The sequence below is a fragment of the Drosophila virilis genome, chromosome 2, assembly GCF_030788295.1.
Source record: "Drosophila virilis strain 15010-1051.87 chromosome 2, Dvir_AGI_RSII-ME, whole genome shotgun sequence".
In the NCBI taxonomy this organism is placed as follows: Eukaryota; Metazoa; Arthropoda; class Insecta; order Diptera; family Drosophilidae; genus Drosophila; species Drosophila virilis.
The window spans coordinates 18,795,319-18,818,969 of NC_091544.1; the positions used below are offsets into that span (position 1 = coordinate 18,795,319).

General features: G+C 38.3%; 1 protein-coding gene across 1 annotated transcript in view; it reads right to left on the bottom strand.

The window, feature by feature from the left end:
- The window catches only part of osy (ABC transporter oskyddad), a 54,908-nt gene that overhangs the window by 26,335 nt on the left and 4,922 nt on the right, over positions 1–23,651 (bottom strand). The window contains exon 2 of the mRNA XM_002053376.4: positions 11,489–11,748. Within this exon, the coding sequence (XP_002053412.1) occupies positions 11,489–11,724 (236 nt within the window). The 5' untranslated portion in view covers positions 11,725–11,748. The remainder of the gene's footprint in view (positions 1–11,488; positions 11,749–23,651) is intronic.

Genomic DNA, 23,651 nt, shown 5'->3' on the forward strand with positions numbered 1-23,651 from the left:
GGTGTGTGTTTGCTCTTGTTGTTGTCACAAACTTTTCGTTGAATTGGCAGTTTATGAGAAATTCAAGGACAGCATTAATTTCGCGCACAACTACGTACAAACACGCTCGCATCACTTGAAAGTTTGGACACGCCAATTGTAAATACATGTGAATATATACATAGGTATATATTTATATAATATATTAAGTTACGTTCAAGTCGTGCGGGTCGTTGAAAAGTCAGCAATAAAAATGTGAAAAAAAATCCAAAATGCTGAAACGGCTAGTTTTCCGCTTAACGCAATTTATCGCCATATATATTAAATATATCTCTATACACATATTTATATAAGATATATATATATATATATATATATATATATATATATATATATATATATATATATATATATATATATATATATATATATATATATTCCAATTGAATCCCGAAAAAGTGAATTACAGAGGAAGTTGTTTTATTTTTGGCTTTTATTTAAAATAAAAATTAGTTTTGTTAGGCCCGAATCTGGTTGATTTGCATATATGTAATCTAATAGACACGATAATAAGTGTCGCAATCCCATAATTTTTAACTATATTACAATTTGCCTGCCTGTTCATAGCTGCCATATATCAAAATATTTACTAATGCTTATTCATAGGCACAACCTACTTAATTACAACTTTTCATTATGGATACAGAAGCGCGATTCAATGCAAATATTTTGTCATTCAATGCAAATAAGTGCAGTGCAAAATGTTATATAAACAGTGCAAAATAAAATCACAGCGTATGGGCTTTTGTTTTGCCTTGTTTACAGGTTAAATGAAATCATGACAATCAGCTCAGATGCAAATTGCATGCCACACGCATAGATGCAGACTCAGATACAGATATATGAGACTGCCTCTACTGCTGCTGCTGCCGCTACAGCTGCTGCAACCATATGTCAATTACTGTTTTTTTGATATCTAAATTGTTGTTGTTTTAGATGCTATTCCTGCTCTATTGACATGCTAAACTGTTGTCTATTGCACGCTAGCCCATGCCTGATTACAAAGCCAAACAGAGGGTCACAATTTTGATGTTGTTCCCGCTGTTTTACAAATACGTACACATTTTTTGTAATGAATATGTGTGCGAGGGCGAGCAGCAATGCAATTAACAATTAAGCGCAACGGCAGCCATTTTGTTATTGACCCAACTGACAATTGGCGAGGTTGTATAAATAACCAATACAAATTCCAATTTAATGTGAATTTATTTTATGCGCATAATTTCATTTTAATTAGAAATTGCATTAAGCTCGCGTACTTAAACAAGCAGCAACATAGTCAGAGCTTCAGGCCATGCAGCAATAAATAAATATGCTACCAACTATGTTTTAATGGCTAATTTAACTCGCTATTGTGGCAAAGGTAGGCGCCTACCTAACTCACATATTCAACTGAATGCTGCATCCTTTTTAGCGGATGTTGCGCATACGCCATGTTGAAAGTAAGGTCAACCCAAATGCCGCCAGGCACTTGGCGCTAGTCGACCAAGCTAGGCAAGAGCACTAGTATGTGTGGTTCTGTATGTGTGCATGTGTTTATGTGGCCACATTATACTGCGCACAAATGAATGGGCCAATTGGCTGCAATGTGCATTTTGTAGGGTCTGCAGGCATTTACGTGTAAGTGGTGCGTGGGCATAAGATGCTCGCGTCATGTGGTTTCGTTAATTGAAGAGTGCGCAGAAAGTGCATAAGTGGCTCGAATGACTTGATGGTTGGGCCACTTAGATCTAAATTCTAGGCGAGTAAATCTACAGGATATTTGCCGTTTGTGAAAAAAATTGTCTTCAACTTATGTTTAATTTACAATTTTTTTTTGTATTGTTTTAGCATTAAGTAATTACACTGTACTAAATGTATATCACCTATCAATTTAAAATTGCTTATTACAGTGCAAGTATTGGACATCAATTTTACAATCAATTAGAAGAGAATAATAAAGCTTAAAGTAAATAAATGTTTCATTTTTTTTCATATTTACACAAATGTATACTTATACCCTTATTAATTTTAAATTCGCTGCTATGGTAGCGCATTACATATTGCATATGGGTCTGAATAAAAAGTAAAATAATTGTGCAGGAAAAACAAGGAAACAATGTCGCAGCAGCGGCGGAAGCTTTGCAATTGTGTGTGTGTAGGTGTGTGTAAGCGCGGATGGCTCACCTTTTCCCACAGGTGAATGTGTGTATTTGATGTGTATGTGTGCCTTGGCGCTTAACTTATTAAACGCGCACACTCAGTTTTAATTACTCACACAGCTGTAAAAAATACTTAAATATATACGCACATATGTGTGCTGCTAATTGCGGCCACATTTACCAACACACACACACACACACTTTGACAGACATGCAAGCGTGCACAGTTAATGCGCACTTCCGTTTCCGCAGTAATGCCCTGAACCACAGTTATTTTTATAAGCCCGCCCGCCGCTTTGCCCTCGACAGTGAGCTGCAAGGTGCAGGACCCACCCGTAATTGTTGCTGCAGTTATTGTTGTTGCTGCTGCATTTTGCGGCATATAATTGTTAATTTCAACAGTGCTGGCGCACTTTGAATGATGAACGTCCAAACTGCCTGATTGACGCACAGACTGCACCTCGAATGCAGCGCAGTGTCTTGCCACTTGCTACTTGCCACATGCCACATGCCACATGGCGCGCTGTCAGTTTGATGTGCTGTGTTGCAAATTAACAACATTTTAAGTGCGCGGCCGCAGAATGAAAAACTGCCAACATGGATAAACATTGACAGATGCGAGTGCACAGTGGGGTACGAGAAGAAGCGGGCTGCGGCTTGGACTAAAAATGAAGTGCAGCTTAAGCAAATTAAGCGCAAAATCAGAGCAATGACAGCAGGAAGCGGAAAAGAAACAGCAGTTCGAGAGAGTTAAATTGATGGAGAAGCAAGCAAAACATCTCAACCATTTGAGCCAGCCTGAGATTGAGGCAGCTGCCAAGAGTTGAGCTAACAGACTATTATGCAATCATTTAAACATTGAGTAGAACAACAAATACAAGCGAAGCAACCTCAGTGGCAGCGCGAGCTATGCTAAAATAAATTGAATTCCTAGACGCCTAATTGCGGCCAGCACTCAAAAGCCGCCTGTCAACGTCCCAGGCACGTAATGTCCTTGACAGCAGGACAGCAGCGGCAGTTCAGCCTCTCCGTTTCGTTTCTTACATTTCGATCTGGGTAATTGCTGCTTGAATTTCAATTCGCATTCCGATTTGTAATTGCAGAGTTGCGACGACCCAACCCGACCCCGAGGACGTGGCTGTGTTCAGTGCTTAAACTACACTGGAATTTTCACAGTGCTTAGCAGTCAAATCGAATTAAGTATTTTTGTGTAAAATCAAACTGGTCTCCTGATGCCTTTTAATTAAAACTAAAGTAAATAAGGTTTACCCAAAATTTAAAACTAAATTACAATAATATCGGTATAGAAAAAGAAACCTTTTTTATTTAGTATTTAGTGTGATATAGCATTTAAAATACAATATAACATGTGCTAGTAGTTCATTAATTGAAAAACATTTAGCTGAACGAATTATAACATAATTATAATTAATTAAGGATATACATGAAGCAAACAGTTTCAACTTCATTAGAAAATCCACAAGGCCTCGAGAGAAGAGCATGTGAAATTCATTTGTTGGCCAAACTAATTTTCTATGCCACTTAGTTGAATGGGGGCGTGTGACTGGGCTTAATTTGGTCGCTGGTTGCTGGATGCGGGTGTGCTGCCGGCGCTTGACGGCCATTTTCAAACAACATTCAATCAATTAATTATTGTTTTATGTTGCTCTCAATCCTTCAAATGGCACGCGGCGGTCTGGGCCGCTGTGCGAAGGCAACGAGCAAAGCAAAATGGCCGCACACTTTACAATTAATTTGCCATTATGTGGTGAGGCTCTGTGCGCTGGGTCGGCGCCATTTTTAATCGATTTTCATTACAGACTCGCTGCGGCCAAGTACCGTTCGTCACTCATTTGACGCGCCAATTGGCCACGTCCAGCAAGCCGGCTGCTGCCTAATTTAACTAATAAGCTGGCCATTGCAGCGGCTGTTGAACTTCCGTTTGCCGGCTGCCGATTGCCGATTGCCTAGCTGGCTTAGCCAAAGGCGCACTTTGGTAATTATGTGCTACAAAGTTGGGCGTTGAAGCGTCTGCCAGCCGCAGGCTTCAAGTACTGCTGTCCCTACCCAGTCCTTGGCCATTGACTTTGCCCTTTTGTCAGGTTCTGCTACCATTTGCTTTCTTTGTCGAAGACTTCCATGATGTTTGGCCTCGTCTGCGCGGGTTCCGTTTCATGTTGCTGCTATTGGTTAATCATTAGCCATAAAGATTTTAATTTCCGTTTTTTAATAGGCAAGCCTTCTGATTAGAAGCGTGAGCCGCCTGTTTAACTTTTGTTTGCCTTTTGAATATTATACGAAAATTAAGCCAATCTCTAATTGTTTTGCTTGCACGCGCGCAAAGTTTAAGCTGAGAAATTTACAGGCACAGGGCTTTAAACAGCCAAAAAATCGATCCTACAGCCCTGGCAACTTAATTAGTCCAAGAAACTACATGACGTGCCAATTAAGCAATCACAAGGCGCTGACAATTCCATACCCAAGGGTTATGAATGCAAGCAGAGTTGTGCATTTCTCAGTTGGTTAGTTTGAGTGTCTGTCACTGTGTCAGTTTCGAGTATATTGTAAATCGTAGTAACAATAGCCAGTCAGTTGTATAAGCCAAATAGGGCTGGATAATCATACAGCCTGTCAGACAGTGTGTCAGACAGTCAGGCAGTCAAACAGTCAGTCGAGCATCGATTTATAGGCTAACAAAGCCGCCATTCAAAATCACTCAATAATTTAGAAGATACAGTATCAAGGGAGAATGAGAGAGAGATAGAGAGAGAGAGAGAGAGAGAGAGAGAGAGAGATAGAGAGAGGGATGAAAGGAGTGTGCGAGCAGAGCAATCACAACTAATTGCTGCGCCATATCGAAATTGAAATGCTATAATTTGAGTAGCGGAGATACACACATTCAGTTAAATATGTACAACTCGCTGTAAGTCGGATGATTATATGGCAGTCAGCGCCAAGTTTACTTACGCAAATGAGACTGATTTGAAAGGTGTTTTTACTGCAGGCAACAATAATGTGTCTTTATTGATTTACACACTATTCAAGTATTCCGAGTCGCCAACAGCCACGCCCCCCTATCCCGGGGCAAATAATTGCCGCGGGTCGAGCAGTAACATTATCAGGCATACAGTATATATGCATAGTTTGTGGCTGTAATTAGTGGCAAATGCCTGCGCTGTGTTGACCTCAAATTAATGTGAGCTACACAAACAAAGACTGCGCCTTGAGGCCCAAGCTTAATTTGTACTAAGAATATGATATACATCGCACTCAATCGCATTAGAGCATATCATTTTCCGTTAGCTGAACCAGTGGAGTGCGTTGGCACTCGTGTAAATGGGCAAAATGCAAGTAGGTTGTGCATCTAATTGTTGGTACTGCGAATTCAAGTGACTACAAACTAATAAGCATACTAAGAAACACTCAGTTAGACAGCCACAGCACTGTCTAATGAGCGCCGGTTGGTTGTAGCCTGACAGTGGGCAGCTCTGCAAAACTTATAAAGGAATTCATTTGTCTCCGTTTTTATTTTGAACTATATTCGTTATCGTTTTGCTGACTGCGTGCATACTTATGTATGAATACATACAGCTCGCACACAGAGTTCACACTTGTGTCTCTGGCTGTTAAACCTTCTTCTTTGTGTCATTTGCATATTTGCCCCTTTTTCATTTGCTTTTCAAATTTTTATCAATATCTTTTTCTTTTAAATTCGTAACCGTTTAAAATATATTATACGCGCTCAAATGCGTGGTGTTCAAACATATTTTGCTCTGATTTTCACTTTATACTCTATGAAGCTCTGAAAATAGTTTCTCATTTTTCTATTCGCTGTATTCGTAAATGTAATACTAATACCGCTGTATTGTCCCACTGTTAATCCTCCTAAAGGAGCAAACAACTTCAACCCCTACCGTCCTGAAAGTCCCTGTGTGTGTACTTAATAACCCACAATTTGTTAGGGAAAACCTTGGTATCGTTCCCTTTTAGTTGATTGTAATCTACACTAGGCATACGAATCTCTAATGTCGGCACTTTATAACACAAATTGAATGTCAGAGATCATAGCATACTTATAACCACATGAACACAGGCTCTCGCACAATTAGATGGCTGGACAACGTCTGTTATTAATATGCAAAAAATAAAATAAAAAATAAATAAAGTAAGGTCGAGCGCTTAACAATTAATGCCAGCACGTAATACTCATGCCGATATCAAGGGTATCGACTAACGCAATTATTAAAAGCGGCCTCAGCATCGGCCAAGCTGTTGTAATTAAATAACAATTTAATGTCAATTAAAAGGTGAATCATATTTATGTGTGTGTTGTGAGTGTTGAAAATCACAGGTCTCCCACTTGCACGCTTTATAATCTCTTGCATGGGCTGTTTATTGTGTGTGTGCACTCAATTTGGCCTGACTCATGCACCATTAATTGGCTATTTTCATGGTTTCTGCAATATACAGAATCCAGCTCGAGCCGTCGAGAAAGGGTCACTTTCCCCTTTTGGCCAGAAGACCCACTCGAAGCTCTTGGCCCTCCCCATGGCTGTGACCCCTCTCAACGACCAATTACACCTAAACAGCTTTAATTTAATTTAGACACCCTGCGAACCGTTTTCCTGGCCCAACCCCACCCCTTGGGTACTCACTAAGGAGCATGGGGTTTTGTGGGGGCAAGAAACAATGGCGCAGATGTAATGTTCGCATTATGCTCGTTCACAAATTGTAAGCAGCCATTATGTTTCTTCATGTTGCTGCCCCATGTTGCCGCATTGTAATGCCCAGGACCCTGGACCACCCCAACATCAACAGGCCTGAGTTCTAGTCCCCGGTCGCTGTGTCCTTTTCGCCAGCGTGTAAAATGGTTCAGCGCTCGTGTTTTCCATTGTTCCGGCCGCCTCTCAGCTCTGTCGTATGTCAAAATAATGGCGGCTTCGTGAGGCCATTGTTGTTGCTGAGCTATTGTTGTTGTTGGCCATGGCCATGCGGTGGTATTACCTGGCCAGCATGTTTTTGAGCCATATTTTGCAGCAGTGGTTTAGTTGACTCAGCGGCAATTGCACTGCCAAATAATAGCAAAGTTTTAGCTGTGCTTCTGATATGCACTAATTTTAGTTGTTTATCAAGTTAATGGATGATGCAATGTGCCCCGCAGTCTTTGTGCAGTTACTTTTCTTCAAGCTCTAAAACATCAAACCTGAACAATCAAGTTTCCATTGCTGAAAGGTCAGCATACACACTGCACATTTGCTCGTTGTCTCTCGCTTGCATTTAATTTACACAGAGCCTCTTGCTTTTCATTTTCCTTTTCTGTCCCATTCATAAAACTTTTACTGACTAGATGCTCACAATTTCCCTAGCATTTCATTTCTGCATAACCTTACCACTCTTCTTTTTGTCGCATTCAAAGCCGCTTTATGTTTCTTCATGTTTCCAATAAAATCCCAGCATAATTGCAAATCAGTGTCTGAAACTGAACAGCTCGTTTCTTTGACTTGCAGGTCACAATTTCATCACATTTCCTGTACCCAATATCAATTTGCCTCAACGGCATGTATAAATCATGTCAGAAAGGTCATTACCGCAGAAATTACATGGCAATCAATGGGGCCTGCCTACAGTTTGTGGTCGGTAGCTCGTCCAAGCCAAGAAGCAACAAGTAAAAAGAGCACAGCACCTGCAATTCCGATGCCAAAAGGCAAACATAAAGACGAGTTGTTTAAACAATGCCGATGATTTCATACCCTTTAGCGATTATGAAGAAAATAATATAGTAATCATGTGAAGACATTGCGATGCAATAAACCCTTCTAACCTTGTGCGGTAAAACTATAAAGTAAGTGTAAAGTAAGTGGATTAAGTTAAACACATAAGGATATTTGCCGTTCAATCATGTTCAGTTTTAGTCGAGCTATTCACAATATATTGTCATTGTGACCAATTCGTGTGCATGCAAAGAGTAAAATATAAGATTTCAGATGATTAAATTACAATGTGAATAGCCTAGCAAATTATAAGGCTATTTTTTATAATTATTGCAATTTGTAGTCTGTGCGTGTGCATTAAGTGTTGTTCGCTTTATGTTGAATATCAGTTATTTCTCTAGTTGTTTTCCATGTCTAATTTAGTAAGCCGCAATAACTTCTCTCTTGTAATGCGAACTGGATCGTTAAATACGGGTAAGTAATTGCTTTTGTTTCGCGGCATTCGGCTTGTGTAATCATAAGCGAATTACACAGTCCAATGATTAAACCAACTCAAATTAAATTCAATTTGAATGTGGACTATGACTTCGATTCATAGAAACACATATTTGTGTTTTACCGAAATTGAATTTAGTCAATAAATTTGCCAAATATACACAATCACGTTCTATTGCTTTTTCCTAGATTTAGCCAACATCTCTTTTGGGAATTTTAGTATTGTTCGTGACAACTATAGAAGAAACGTGATGTATCTATTTAAAGTTTTAATTAGTTAAGCAATGCAGAAATATTCAACATTTTAATATTTTACAGTTGGCGCTGACAGCAACATACAAATTTTAATACATTTATAAACGGTATTTTATAGATGATTTATTCTTTATGAAATTCACATTTGCAATATAATTCTTATTTGGTGTTTGCGTATAAAAATTAGAAAACACCTAAAGAAAATATGTGATTATGCACTCTGGACAATCCAGTCTGTCTGCAAAGAATATTCGACTTTCTGGCCTCTATTTATTTTTAAAAACCATTCACAGTCTATTGGATTCGTGAAAAAAAAAACACACACACATTTCACTCTCACTCTGTCTCGGGTTAATTCAGTGCATTGAAAATTTAATTCAAAGCTCTTAAAACCACTTTACAGAACAGATCCCCGTCAAGCATTCTCGACCACAGCACTCCATATTTTTATTATTTTGAACGCCTGCCACTTATTAGCCAACAGAATTGATGTCCTTTGTTTGCAGGCCGGCTGGATTTTTTATTGGGTCATCGCTAACTGATTGTCGATATTGAATTAAAACCGCCGCCAGGCTTTTCAATCGTGCAAATCAAGTACACTGAGCGGAAAGCCCATAAATTTGCCCCTGTTCATGGCTGTTGGAAAAACCGCGTAATTTCTGCGTACTTTATTTATGCGTGGATGGCGTGATTTATGTGCGAGTTTTGGCAGACCGCAGAACAACACTTCAGAAGAGGACTCTGTCACACTCCTAAGTGTTTATTGTCTATGCTTGTCTTATTTGCCTATATAAATACGTGTGTATGTATGAGTGTGTGCGAATACCCTGATTTCTGGTGTGTGTGTGTGTGTGTGTGGGCTTGTGGCCAGCAACAAAATATAAAAACAATATAATTCATTGCAAATAAAGCAAGCAACATGCAATTATTTATCACTGTGGCAGCCGTCAGAGATGGCGTTGCTGATGTATCCGGCTCTGGCCACGGGCGAATCCCTCACCGAAAACCGAGCAAATACTTGTACAACAAAACAAATGTCAGTCACCAGACGCAGACACAGACAGCCAGACAGCTAGACAGCCAGACAGATGGGAGCTGAGCCGCGCCTAAAAAAGCCCCTAAAACTTTTGGGCTTAGGGATTGCACAGTCTTTCTCCCTTTGTCTTCCTTTTCGTCATTTTTTTTTTTTGTATACATCACAACAACACAAATCTTCGCCTAGGGCTCGACTGACAGCTGGGAGAACTCGAGTCGGGTGAGCAGGGGCGACATATTTTGTGCTAAATCTTCTTGTTCACACTAACGCGCTGCTGACAGTTTTTCGTTTTATTTTATATTTTCTTCTAGTTTTTTTTTCACTCGCCTTTGTTTGTCTGTCTATTTGAAGCCGAAGTTTCTGGGGTAACACTCGCGACAACGCGTCGGCTTTTATACTCTGTGTGTGCGTGCTTTTTCCACAGATTTGCGTGACAGTCAGTCACTGAGTCAGTCAATCTGTCAGTGGTATAAGTGGTGTGAAATATCTCGCCAAATGGTCAAAACAAACACCCGCCTCAAGGCAGTCGCTTCGATGATTTCATGGTCAAACTTTTGTGTGGGCTGCTTCATTCATGTTTTTGTTGGCCGTTTTCAAAGTCTGGCAACGTCGCAGCACGCTCTCTGAGCGCTCGAGCTGTGGTTTGTGTCTTGTCTACAAAACTGGTTTCGGTTTCGAGATGCTGTAGCTTCAGCTACTTCACGGGCTGTCGCGGTGTCTCTGGGCCAACGTCTGGTTAAGTCATACACACATACTACCAATCTCAAACTCAAACTCACATTCACACTCAACGACTTTTTGTGTGTTAATTTGGCAGTTTTTCAACTGCTGACATTGACCCACTTACCGTGTCGACAAAGCGTCGTCGGCTTCATCTGCGCCTCATTTGCTGCTTGGCAACGCCACATCAACAGCAATTCGAGTGTTAAATGCGGTCAATAACATTTTACCACACGCATACTATCTACACCAAAATATCTCCCACTGACCTGTCGAAGAGCATTTGCATTTAGCTGTTGCTCTTGTTAGTTGGCAGCCTTTTGTTGCAAGTTCAAGCGCCACAAATCACCAGTAACGCCGACTCCATTTTGGCTGCATTGCACATACACATATGTATGTATGTACATATCAGATCATTTCAAATATAGAGCTTGAGTCAAGTCTTGTAAATTTTTTTGTTTTATCTATTTAATCAATCTCATTGGTTAAAACTGTTTATTTTCATGACATGGTCGGCTCAAAAGAATTTTATCCGAATTGTCTTTGACTTTAACAGGTCTCGACACACTACAGAACACTTCAGACTCTCTTATGTAATCAAAAATTTATGTGAACCTGAAGCGGAATTTGTTAAATTGTGCTTTTCAGTTTGAGTTGATAATTTAAACTTTTCCTTTTTATCCACAAATTCTACATGTAACATTTTTGAAGTTAGTTACTTTTATTGAAGTTCATTTAATTGGAATTGGATCTAAAATCGATCAATTAGACAACTGGAACAGGGCGCACTAAAAATGCAATAAGACGTTTTTGTAATAAACAATATTTGCAAGTTTATCCGCACAAAACGAAAGATGGGCTCAAATTGGCGTTTACAACACTGCATTTTTGAATGTGATTAATAAGCCGACGGTCAAAAATATGATATTTGAAATACTTCATTTTATGATATTTAACCAATTCCTTAACATTTGCTTGCTTTAAATCGTAAATGCTTTGATTTGATATTTGTAAATACCTTGGTGTATTTATAATATGCGGGAAACAAAGAGGATGAGCTGAAACTTACTTAAATAGTGAACTGTACTTACATGGACCCCTTGGGCACTGTCATATTTAGGCCATCCAACACGATATTTGGACTCTTGCCACTGCCATACATCTTATGGGCGCGCCTAACACAGACGGCCTGCTGTCGACGCGTCGCCAGCGTCGAGGGCTGTGAGATGAAGAGGCGACGCCGGGCGGCCAAGTCCAGATCGCTGTTCGCCGTGGTCGCAGCTGCAACTGGCGCCGTTGGTGGCACTCCATCGGCTTCTGCGTCCATATTTTAAGCTGTTGTTGTTGTTGGCTGTAAATGACGATACATATACAAATCGATGTGAATATTTACGTATAGTGAAAAATTGAAATAAAAAAAGTTTGAATTGGCAACGTTTCGCGCAGCGTAGCTTTTGCCGCTGGCATTGTGCATTGACAAGGAAAGTGAATCGATAAGTTCTATATATATATATATATATACATCTATAGCTATGACCTGACATGGCCCACGCAGCAGCTCGCGTAAATGAAGCCAACTCCCATTCCCAGTTGCTGTCAGTACGCGTCTAACTCTTCGAAACTCCTGCGATAGCCGTTCTTGTCATTGTTGTTGTTCTTGTTTTTTAGGGGCTATTTTTGCAAGTGCCGCTACTGCCACTGCCACTGCTGCTGTTGCAGTTGTTTCACAGTTGATTAAACCAATTTTTGTATATGGCCAAGCTTGACCAGTGCCGTGCAGTTAGCTAGTGATGGATATTGCTGCCATGTAGTGGCAGCTCAAAGTTGTTTTGGCTATTGCCAATTTTCTAGCAGCCAGTGAAATGAAATTTTCAAAATGGCTTCAACCCGTTGACTGACCTCCTGGCGGGTTAACAGCTATTTGGCGAAAACACCCCAGTATTTGCCTCTTCATTTTTATTTTTATTTTCATTTCCATTTTCATTTGAAGTTGACATTTTGCTAATCGAAAATGCAGCAAACAATTTGCGAATTGCCACTAAAGTTTCGCAATTATTTTTGCCAAACCTCAGGCAAATACAAACGAAAAAATAAATAAACAGAATAAAGCACAAAAAGTATTCTAAGCTCCGTTTCATTTATTGATTTACTTCGCACTAACAATGGGCAGGCCAAAAAAAAATATAAATAAAAATAAGCATAAGAACAGCAAATAACTAACCAAAAGTAAACAACAACTGACGCCTTGTGGTTCGGGGCTTGCCTCTGTTTTGCTTTCGGCTTGCTGAGCTTTTTTCGGGACCCCGGACCCGTACTTGGACCCTGGGCTGGCAGCAAGAAATAAACTTTCTTGATAAATGACTTCAATGTAATTAATTTCTGCTCAGCTCGCTTGCAGTGCTAGCAAAATTGTAAGCACAAGTGTTTGACGGGGTCGAGTAGGTGGGTGGTGCGGTTTGGTACGGTTTGCCTGGTTTTGTGGTGCTGTGCGAGTAAGCTCATGAGCAATGGCCTGGTCAAACGCTGTCACTGCAAATGTTCAACTAGGAATCTTGCTGCCTGCCTGTCTGCCTGCTCTGTCTGTGTGTGGTAATACAAGTCAAAAGCTGCCCCGCAGCATTTCAATTAAGAAATATTGTTTAAACATGTAAGTAGTTGTTGGGCTAACTTATTGTTGCTCACACATGATAAGCACTGCAGAGTATTCTATTTGTTGTATTTCCTTTTCAACATAATTACATTATCAACTTCAATGAGTTATCAGACTTTAAGGTTAAGTTAAATCTTCTGCTAAATAAATACTCCTTTGGTTTCTATGACATATGTGCAAAGATGATAAGCTTGTAGGAGAAAGGACTTCAAATTGTGTTGCCTTAAATTACTTTTGTAAACTAATGCAGGATCCTTACAATAAGCATTTTTCAAAACACAATTTCAATTCTGAAAAAATTAACAGGAAATAATTTTTCTGCATAAATTTAATTTGAAAATTTGAAATTCAAAATGGATTTACTGATTTTGCGAACTAGTTTTAAAAATTGCTACAAAATCTGAGTCAACAATAACAACTTGTGTTTAATAATAATTTTCCTAAAATCACATTCAAACAATTCACATTTAAAAAAATGTTGCAGACACGATTTCCGCTACACTTCATTCACAATGGAGAATCAGTTAACTAAAAAATACAATTAGTTCATAAAAGTTGAACAACATCCGTTTCCGCTATTGCATTGCGACTGAAAACAAAGCAAGAGATAATCAGATCTTATAGATATTATGAACTTATTTGTTTTGTACCGTACCGTACCACATTGTGGTTAGCCAGACTGTAGTTAATTGAATTTGCATGCAGCTCCCATAATAACCACTGACCTTTGCTAAGCCTGGTGGCTTTGTCGCTTGCAAATGCCTCCAATTAAAACTTTATTTATCTTTTGCTGGCCTGCTCGAAGAACTCGCAGGCTGATTGGCTCTAGTTGAGAGCCGAGTGCAGAGTTAGCACCACAGCAACCACAAATTTAATCAAACAACTGTAAAACTATGTCCATCCATAGGCAAAGATAACAACTACCTAGGCACATACAAATACAAATACAAATTCAAATGCAAAACAAACAAACAAACACGTACAAAATCTTTGAGTGGTTGCAAATTGCAAGAACAACAAAATGTAGTTGTGGAAAAATGTTTCAAAAAACAAAAAACATAATGGAACGAGAAGGTGTTGGCAAACTAAAAGTGTATCTGAACTGGCAAAAGTATACTTTATTGTAATAAAGCACCTAACGGCACGTGAGCAAGCTGAAGGCAGACAGATCGACAGGCCTAGGGGCAGGTACGCAGGCAGACACTTTTTTGGTTAAGGTAAATCTTTTAAAGTTTTCACGGGACTTGGCGCAGCGGTATCTGAATCGAATACACAGATTTGTATCCGTTCTTTATAATCTTTATGGCTGTTGTCGCTACTATGGCTGCCGGAACAGGTGCCAACTTGGCAGGCACAACGGAAATAAATAAAATCACACACAAGGCTCAAGAGCTTGGCCAGTACCGTGAGTAGGGGAGTGGGAGAGTGGAAGCGTGGCAGCTGTGCGCAAGCATGAAACGTAAAATATGTTTATAAATAATATACGAATACGCATACACTCAAAGAGGCAGACTTGCACTCACACACGTGTACATAAAGTTTGAAGTTCGAACAACATAAAGAAGTGCAAATTGTTGCGTGCTGCGATTGTATCTAGCGAATGTGAGCACACAAAGGTATTTCCTGACAACAAATATAAACGCCGCAATAAAACGAAATACGGAAACAATAACAACGTCAAGGGCTGGCTCGGCAAAGAGAACTCACAAGTTTTTGGGGGGCAAACAAAAAAAGTTGTAAAATGAAATGATTATCTGGTGCCTGGCGTTCGTCTAGCCAGACCAATACATGAGTAAATGCGCCTACGCACACACGCAAGCATACATACACACCTCCACGCACACACCTAGCTATGCCCACCTGAGCTATGTTCAATGTTTCAGGAATGTCTATGACAAAAGTTGCGTCAGTTGTATCTTTTATTTGAATTTTTGTTTTCTCTCCAGGTAAATAAGTCTATAAAAGCCGAAATTCGACTGCGGCATGGTTTATTGCAATGCGAGTCACATATTTGTACAGCATTTGGTTTACTGCATTTATATGATGTGCCATATATTTATAGCAAATATTATGTTATATACGCACTGATCTGGTATTATGATTATGGATCAACAGTAAATGTTTATCGTCTACATAAACTTTAGTGCACATTGAGATGTAAATCATGGCACAGCTCAGATCAAGGATACGATTCAAAGCTCAACTGGGTGACGGCTATTAAATTATTTAACAAGTTGTGTATTTCTATTGAACGAATGTATGATTTGTGAAGTAATCCACAAAATTTTTGCAAAAATGTATTGGATACGCAAAACAAAATAAAATTATTTATATAACTAAATTATAAAGTAATTTTATTAGAAATGTTGTAAAAAAATAGACGTAACTAAAGTTTAAAGCATAATTTTAGTAAATTATCTTCATAATAATATATTTTGCAGTTGGTTATTTATTAGAAATATATTTTAAGCCATTACGTGTATGCATATATGTATGCATTCCTTTTTCAAAACTGTACACTATTTCTATACTATATTCAATTTGGAAGCTTGTTAAATTAATTATACGTAATAGTGTTAGTGAAATATAAGCTATAATTCACTATAAGTCGTGCACTCGCCTTGCACCGACTTAACACATGAGGTCTTATAATTATCTGCCCGTTGGGTTTTCCTGCAATTATCTTTTCAGGAGGCGACGTCATTAGCTGGTTGAATGCGTGATTTGATTGCTTGGCCGAGTCCCTAAGTGCCCAGCAATTTTGACCATAACTACGCACAGTTTAAGGCGTATATAAAATGGGTCAATGGTCTTCCAAGCGCACACTTGCAGACCCGCTTCATTTACATATAAAAAGCATTTGATGTGCCGAGAGCTAGAGTCAGGCACACAAAGTCTGCCACACAAAAGTCACTTTTCGCAGAGTAATAAATATTTATATTTATTTTTGCACATACACAATGATAGTGTAACTTGCTCTCTCTCTCACTCTTTCTTTCTTTATATCTCTTGCACACTCTATTTGTCTCTTTGGGCAGTTGGTGTTGGTCAAAAAAAAAATTTGCACAAAATTTTACGCTCAATAAATTTAACAACAAAATTTTGCCGGGCAATGCCAAAAAAAGCGCTCATGTGTTAGTAATGGGCGAGCTTCATAGGCACACGCGCACAATCATATACACACATATGATATATATATATATATATATATATATATATATATATATATATATATATATATATATATGTGTGTGTGTGTGTATATATATAATAAATATCCAGAATTTCCATAAAAGTTAGCAAATTATTGGCCACAGCTCTACGCAAATAGTTTGTCTATGCTTGAGGCAAATGTGTATTAAAATATTTTTCTCTATGGTGAGAGATTTCCATATTTTTCAACTAAGTATTTCACATAATTTTGGCTTTTGGGCAAAAATAGAAGGCAAGCAAGAGATCGCAGATGGCAACAATGAACACAGAACTAAAACAACATAAGCTCATGAAATAGTCATAAATAGGTAAACACAAAAATTCAACTGCAAAATTCCATTCAAAAATTCAACACACAATTTTCAGGCCGTAAAATCGCTCACATAATTTTAGACCAAGCCCATAGGTCTCTACGAATTGGGCTCATCAGACGCGCAAACAAATACACGGACACACTCACACTCATATATGTACTAGTGTATATATAGATCATTTGTTAGGCTTGTTCCGGGCTTTCGGGTTTTTGGGGTGGATTGCTCGTTTGCCAAGCACATTTGTATGTAATGGAGCCTATTTTGTTTTGCTTTTTGCCTTTATTTTGGGGTGTTACCAACATAAGCTGCAATTATTATGAGCCTTTTTTTTTAATAAATAATCATCGAAGCTTTATTACGCGGCTTGATTGAGTAAATAATTTATGCAATTGATATTAAGGTAAATAGCTGCAACAAGCTGTAAAATAAGTTAGAAAATATTTTAGACAAATATAATGTGAATACTTTTTAACTTGACTTAACTTTGTTAGGTTTGATTTCCAAATTTTGGCTATGCTTTAATAAAAGTAGAATATATTTCCACTAAGAACACGATTTGGGTTTATTCAAGCGGATGACAGCCTTGAAAATCAGTGTTTGTCTATTCATAAATAATAAAAGTGCATCTGGTTTCGTTGCACATACAACAAGTACATTCTTTAATTTAGCTTTAAGGCGCATTTAAATTGTAAGGGGATAAGCAGGACAAATACTTTGAGCATAATTGGCGAACAATTTCGGTTTCAATGAGCACTTTACGTAAAACCCACATACAACAACGGAGTTTAAGATGACAACCACATACTGCATTCCATTTGAAGCAAATCATTATACCCTTTACGCATGACAGAAGTACCATGAACTTGTGCATGCAGAAGGTGAAAACTCTTTGTATATATTCTGGATCAACATCAAAAGCTAATGCTATGCCCACACATATCAGCAAGCTGATTACAGGGCACCTGCTAGTGAAGTTCTCTTAACTCGAGCATTCTTGTTTTATTTTCCATTGTTGGCTGTATTTTCGCAGTTATATTGATTGCCATTTCAAAACAGAGCTACAAAACAGTTTGCGTTTAGCTGGAATGTTCTAAGCTTGTCCTTGACCACCCTGATTGCCTCCACGCCCCTACACTCACACACTTTTACAGGCGAGCATATCGTTTTCATTATATGTAGCATACTTTTATGCGTTTGGGCTTTGCCACAACGTTGTTAACTCCGTGTTGCATTCTGATAATGCGCAAAACTAAACTACACTGCGCAAAATAGCACCGCTATATGAGCTAAAGTGATAGGCAAAGTATTAACTATTTAGTTGCTTAGTTTTCTGATTTATTTCAAAGCACTTGGTTGCCAATGTAAATGCCAGAGCGCTGACAATAAAATGTATGGCCTACACTTCTTTTTACCGTGTACTATATGCAATCCGTTTCGCATTTTTGACTGTCATCTTCCTGTTTGGCCTGACTCAGCGCAATCGTTGGCGCTGTTAATTGAAAATTGTGAATTCAAAATTCTAGTTTCCAGCATAAGCCTTGCCCACTACTAGTCCAATTGGTCAACTGTAAAATGGGCATCAATGCAATCGATTTGACAGACAATGGAATTTTTCCAGCATGGCGAAACGCGAATGCGGTTGGGCTCTATGGGCCAGTTGGGTGGAATACTTACATTCAGAGACTGTAGCGAAAAGCAAGCTAAGCAGAGAATAATGAGAGTTTCAAAAGAAAATATAATGCAAAAATATCTATTGTAATCATAAATATTTTTTTGTGCTGTCCTCAGCAACATTTTCAATTTTGTTATTAAACCTAAAAATTTTAAAATAAATTTCAAAAACATTTTGTAGTAACTGTAGTAGTAACTGTAAGTAGTAACTGAAATGAAAATAAAACGTAAATTTTACTACTTACTAATTATCATATTTACTATTTTATTGAGAAAATTCTCTCGTGTTGAATTTTACGCTCAGTTCGCAATTATTTTTACATTGAATATTTAGCGGTCAGTCTAGACTATGAAATTATTTATAAACAACAATTCAATGTCGTAAAGCAACAGCCACACAACTAAATACAATCAAACTAATTAAGTAGAATAATACTGTGGCTAAGAATCTAGCCCCACACATCTACACAGATACACATACGCTGGCAATTGTAGCCTTGTTGCTATGTAACTTTACAAATCGTTAGTTTTAATCGACAAATTGCAAGATTTCTGAGCTTGTTGCTCGGTCCGTTCAATTGAGTGATATGTGCACTTTGAGCTGCTAAAATTATCAGCTGCATGCCAATTACTGGGTTTATTCAGTTGAGGAGCTAAGCAGTTGATGCAGCGTATCGACTTTGAACACTGCACTCGAAAGTCAAGAGAGCTTGATGAGCTCAGGGGCAAGTCAAGGAATGTGCATCCTCAACAGTGTGGACCCCAGGCAAACAACATATATGCATATTGGGGGAAAAACTGGCGACTTCATTGCACTTAGTCACTCTTAAGAATACGTGTGTTTATGTGCGGGGCTGGGGGAACCGGTTTCGTAAATTAAGCTGCTAATTAACGTGCCTTTAACCGAACTGTCATAAAACGAGCGGCCGCAAAGGTCGCATATAGATAGCTCAGTTTCTGTGGAATAACGATATACTGTATAGTATACAACTATTCGAGTATCATATATAAATATATGATTCGACGAATGCTGCCTAAACTTGACAGTGAATTTATTTCTCGTTGTTCAGCGAGCAAATTTCTGAACAATGGCAACGAAATGCCGCAACTAGTATGCAAATGATTGCAACTTGTCTATTACAAAATGGCATGTAATTTATACGCATATTAGAAAACAAAATTGAATTGCTATCCCCTCTTGTCCAAAACATGCAATGGAATAATATGAGTTTATATATCTGCTTCACATATTTGAAAACAGCTCGGAGCTAGCTACAATCTCGAGTACGCAATGCATGAGCAATTGGATAGGGTCAGTTTGGCAAGCGGTTGTAGTATCTCTTCTGTCACGTTAACAATACCACGCCCACACACGCCCGCACATACACACATATGCATACAATATAATAATACAATAATAAGCAAAAGATCGGGCGCAAACAAACTACAGCAGAAATGCACAAAACTGTGACTGCATTATATAAGTATCGATAATTGCTTAAGTCATGTCTAACAGTATATTAACTTCAAATATATAGTGCTGTTTGTTTTATGGTACGCATTAGCGTTATTATATTTGATATATTGCTAGACAATTATAAGTAGTTAAGACCGACTTACTTGTTTCATTAAACGCCCATTGCTGTTTCAAGTTAAAGGTCTTAGTCTTACCTGTTAATTAGGATTGAACAACAAGATGATTTAAAATTGATTGCTTCTAGAAAAGTGAACTTTAAGCATGAAGTAATGTGAATAATTTAAATTGTTATTACATTTTTAGTTATTATTACTCAGATTATGCGAACTCACAAATCTAATTTATTATCGTATATATATGTATACTCAATAATATTTATACTCAATAATATACTCAATAAATATTTCCCTTCAATTATTGACTAGAAATCTTTGCCGTTCGCCAAAAACTATCTCATTCAGGAGATCATCTAGTGTACTGTACTACTGATTAAGCGAAATACTAACATTCAAGGATACGTGGACTATAGTGTCGGACAGTTGCTCTAGCAACGGATAAGTAATAGTTTATAATAGTTTTACTGAACATCTTTGGCTGCATCAGAATTCTTGTACTCAGCGAAACTTAAGAGTTCTGCAGTTCTTAGAATATGAATTTTATGTCAACCATCAGCTTAATACTCAAAAAAACCCACATTTGAAAGAGGCATTCAGTCTTTGCATGACCCTGACCTCGAAGCGACCGCAATTTGCTTTAAAACTAACCAGAAAAAATCGCAATTATCCTTATTCTGCTATTTTTGCGCATCTCCAATTCCCGGCTAGCTGCAGTTTTTCTCACACTAACACGTAAGCAGGCACATTGAAATATTAATGTCAGTGCATATTTTACAGAGACATTTGCACTTGACAATAACAACAACAAGTACAAGAGTCACTGCAGCAGGACCCTGTCAGGGCAAGGATTAGCGGCAGCAGAGGCAGACATTGACGATGATGACGTTGACAATCACTGCAACAGCCGTTACAGCAGCAGCAGCAGCAGCAACAGCAGTTGGGGGAGTGGAAAGAGTGGAGAAATGTAAGAGAAGGAGCAACAGCCTCGAGACGATGGCGCCGCCATCAGCAGCAGCATTAAAACATAAAGTGCAATGCGTCTGGGCTGGGCATGTTTCAGGTTACGCTTTGGGATTGAGTTTAAAATCGGAATTGGGGTTGGGGTTTGGGGTTTGGTGCTTGGGGCTCGGGGCTTTTGGGGTTTGGAGGTTGGTGGCAGAGTTAGACAAGGACTGACATGCACATGGCAACCCAGACATAGACACACACAGAAACAGAGCAGCGAAAGTGTTGTTATTTGTTAGGTGGGTGACGAGCGGAAGACACACGCAGGGGGGAGACTGTGCTTGAAGGCGGCTCGGTCATGTATAGGCCCGGGAATAGCAACATATCCCAATTTCTCTGCCACTGTCAGTCGACAGACAGAAGTCAACAGACAGCAGCTTAGCACAAAACAATAACAAACAAAGCGTACGAAATGCATACATTGAATTTCTGAAAGAAACCTATCAAGTATACGCCGTGGCGGTTTGTTGCTGAAAAACCACGCATTCGATCGAAAATCAAGCCAAAACCAAAGCACTCAAGCAAAAGTCGAGACAGAGCATCACCTCCTTCCCTTCAGCTCGCCTCTGAGTGTGCCCACACTCCAGAGTGTTTAGCATTTATTTGCATATGAACATGAAGGATGCGTCTGTGCGGAAGGAAGAGGCGGAAATGTGGGTGTTTGTTTGTTTGCGCTTTTGTGTGAGTGTGTAAATATTTAAAGGCCCCTTATTGCTTTCTTTACGTAGAAGGCAGAAGGCACAGTGGAAAGTATCAAAGGTTTTAAATATTTAAGAAGAAAATACAATGAAAATGTAATATTTATATGCAATATTTAAATAAATTTCAACTGTCAATATCAATATGCATACTTCATAAATATAAGATAACAAGATTTTTGATTAGGAATTTTGATGGTAAGTGTATAAATCAATTAAATCTATTGACTCCATATATATACATTTTGTATGCTAATTTTCAATATAAACTATAAAATTAAATAAAATAATTTTTACATATTACAATTACAGAATTAATTTCAATACAAGAAGCGAACGAGAGTCCAGTATACTCAAAGGCCGATAAAAATAATATATAAAATTTATTTGCCGTTTGTGCAGTTGGTTTTACTTCACAAAAATAGAATTGACTGGACAAGAACAAACAATATTTGTGCAATGAACAAATATATATGACGCATATATTTTGTTGCTCGTTTGTCTGCGGCAATTTGAATGTCGCCTGCAATCGCACAGTCAGTGATTTAAGTGGCATACACACACATCACATACACACACATATGCAGCTGGCGTAACAGCTAGCCAATCCAATAAAAATGGTCATTTATATGTATTTTATGGCATCGCATAATTCATTTACTTGGCTTGCAGCAACTCGACATGCATTTTATTTATTTAAAGCTTTATTTGTTTATAAACAATAAAATCTAGTAATTAACCCATGAAGCTCAGCAGCATGACAAACAACATAACAGCGATTCAGAGTTGGTTTTTAATTGCACACCCTTACACATACACACACCCAGAAAAGCACGCACAGATTTTCCCAACTTTTATGCACAATGAGCTTGAATTGTTTTCAAGGTTTTTTAAATTTTGCACACACACCGAACATCTAACCAAATTTGGTGTAAAATAACAATTAACAGTTAAATAAAAAACCAAAATGAAAAGCGCTGGGATTGCAGTTAACACAGTTTTACAGTTGAGCGGTTTGCAATGAAACCCACCGCTGCGATTGCGACCAAGAGCGACGCCTCGGTTACGCTTGGAAGTCGCAGATTTCGGTCGCTTCTTCTTCTTTTTCTTTGCTTCATATTTGATGGCCAAGTCTATGCCTAGGTCTAATCTAGCCACATTTTCTCAGCGCTTTGTCATGGCTTGCTTGCACTCTTGCGACTCTGGTGAGTAATCGCAAACTGATGAAGAGTCTTTTTATACCCTGTAGCCATTAACATTGTCAAAGGGTATAATTGGGAGAAAAGACAGTCGGGAAGATCGATCTACAAAACTATTAGAGAGAAATTAATGCCAATATTCCTATAAAAAATATCTTTATATATCTTATTGCTGTCCCTAATTCAAGAATCAAGAGAAAGTGATTTAAGTTATGATATTCAAGTGTGTGTTCAATTTCATAATGTTATATGTTCTTAAGCTTAAAAATATCAAATTATAATCCCAACTAGCTGCAGGGTATTCTCTAGTTTTTTGTTTGTTTGTTTAATGTTGTCTTTAGCCATTAGTCGCTTTTGATTGCTTGAGTGGAACAACTTCAAGCATTCAGTACTTGAAGAAGTCAAGAACTGGAAATCTTAAGTTTGATCAGTTTTTCGCCTGATTTAGTTACTTGTATAACATTCGGTGAGTAAGCCATGTTTTGAAGCCCAAAAGTTATTTGATTATTTAAAATAAATCACAGAACTTGTAGCCTCACTTTATTTGTACGCATATAATATGAACCCCTAGGTAGCAATAAAAAATCGCAGTCAACCTTTTAAAATAGTATGCAAATAAGGCGGAATACCCTGCGAAAAATTGCCCTGCAGAGCCAAATGAAAATCGGCTACATATGCCTGTCTATATGCAAATATTACTCTTACATATGTATGCAAACATTTGGCAATTACTCGACTTTGTTGTGGGTGTTTTTGTTGTTGTTGTGCTCTGGTTGCCGCCCTGCGGCTGCGTCAGTTGTTTGCCTATTTGCAGATACAAATTCACTGCGAAGAGAGTGCAAAAAGAGTCCAATTCACATTTTTTGGGAATTTTCAATTTAAATTGTGATTAAATTTTGCACGCCCCAATG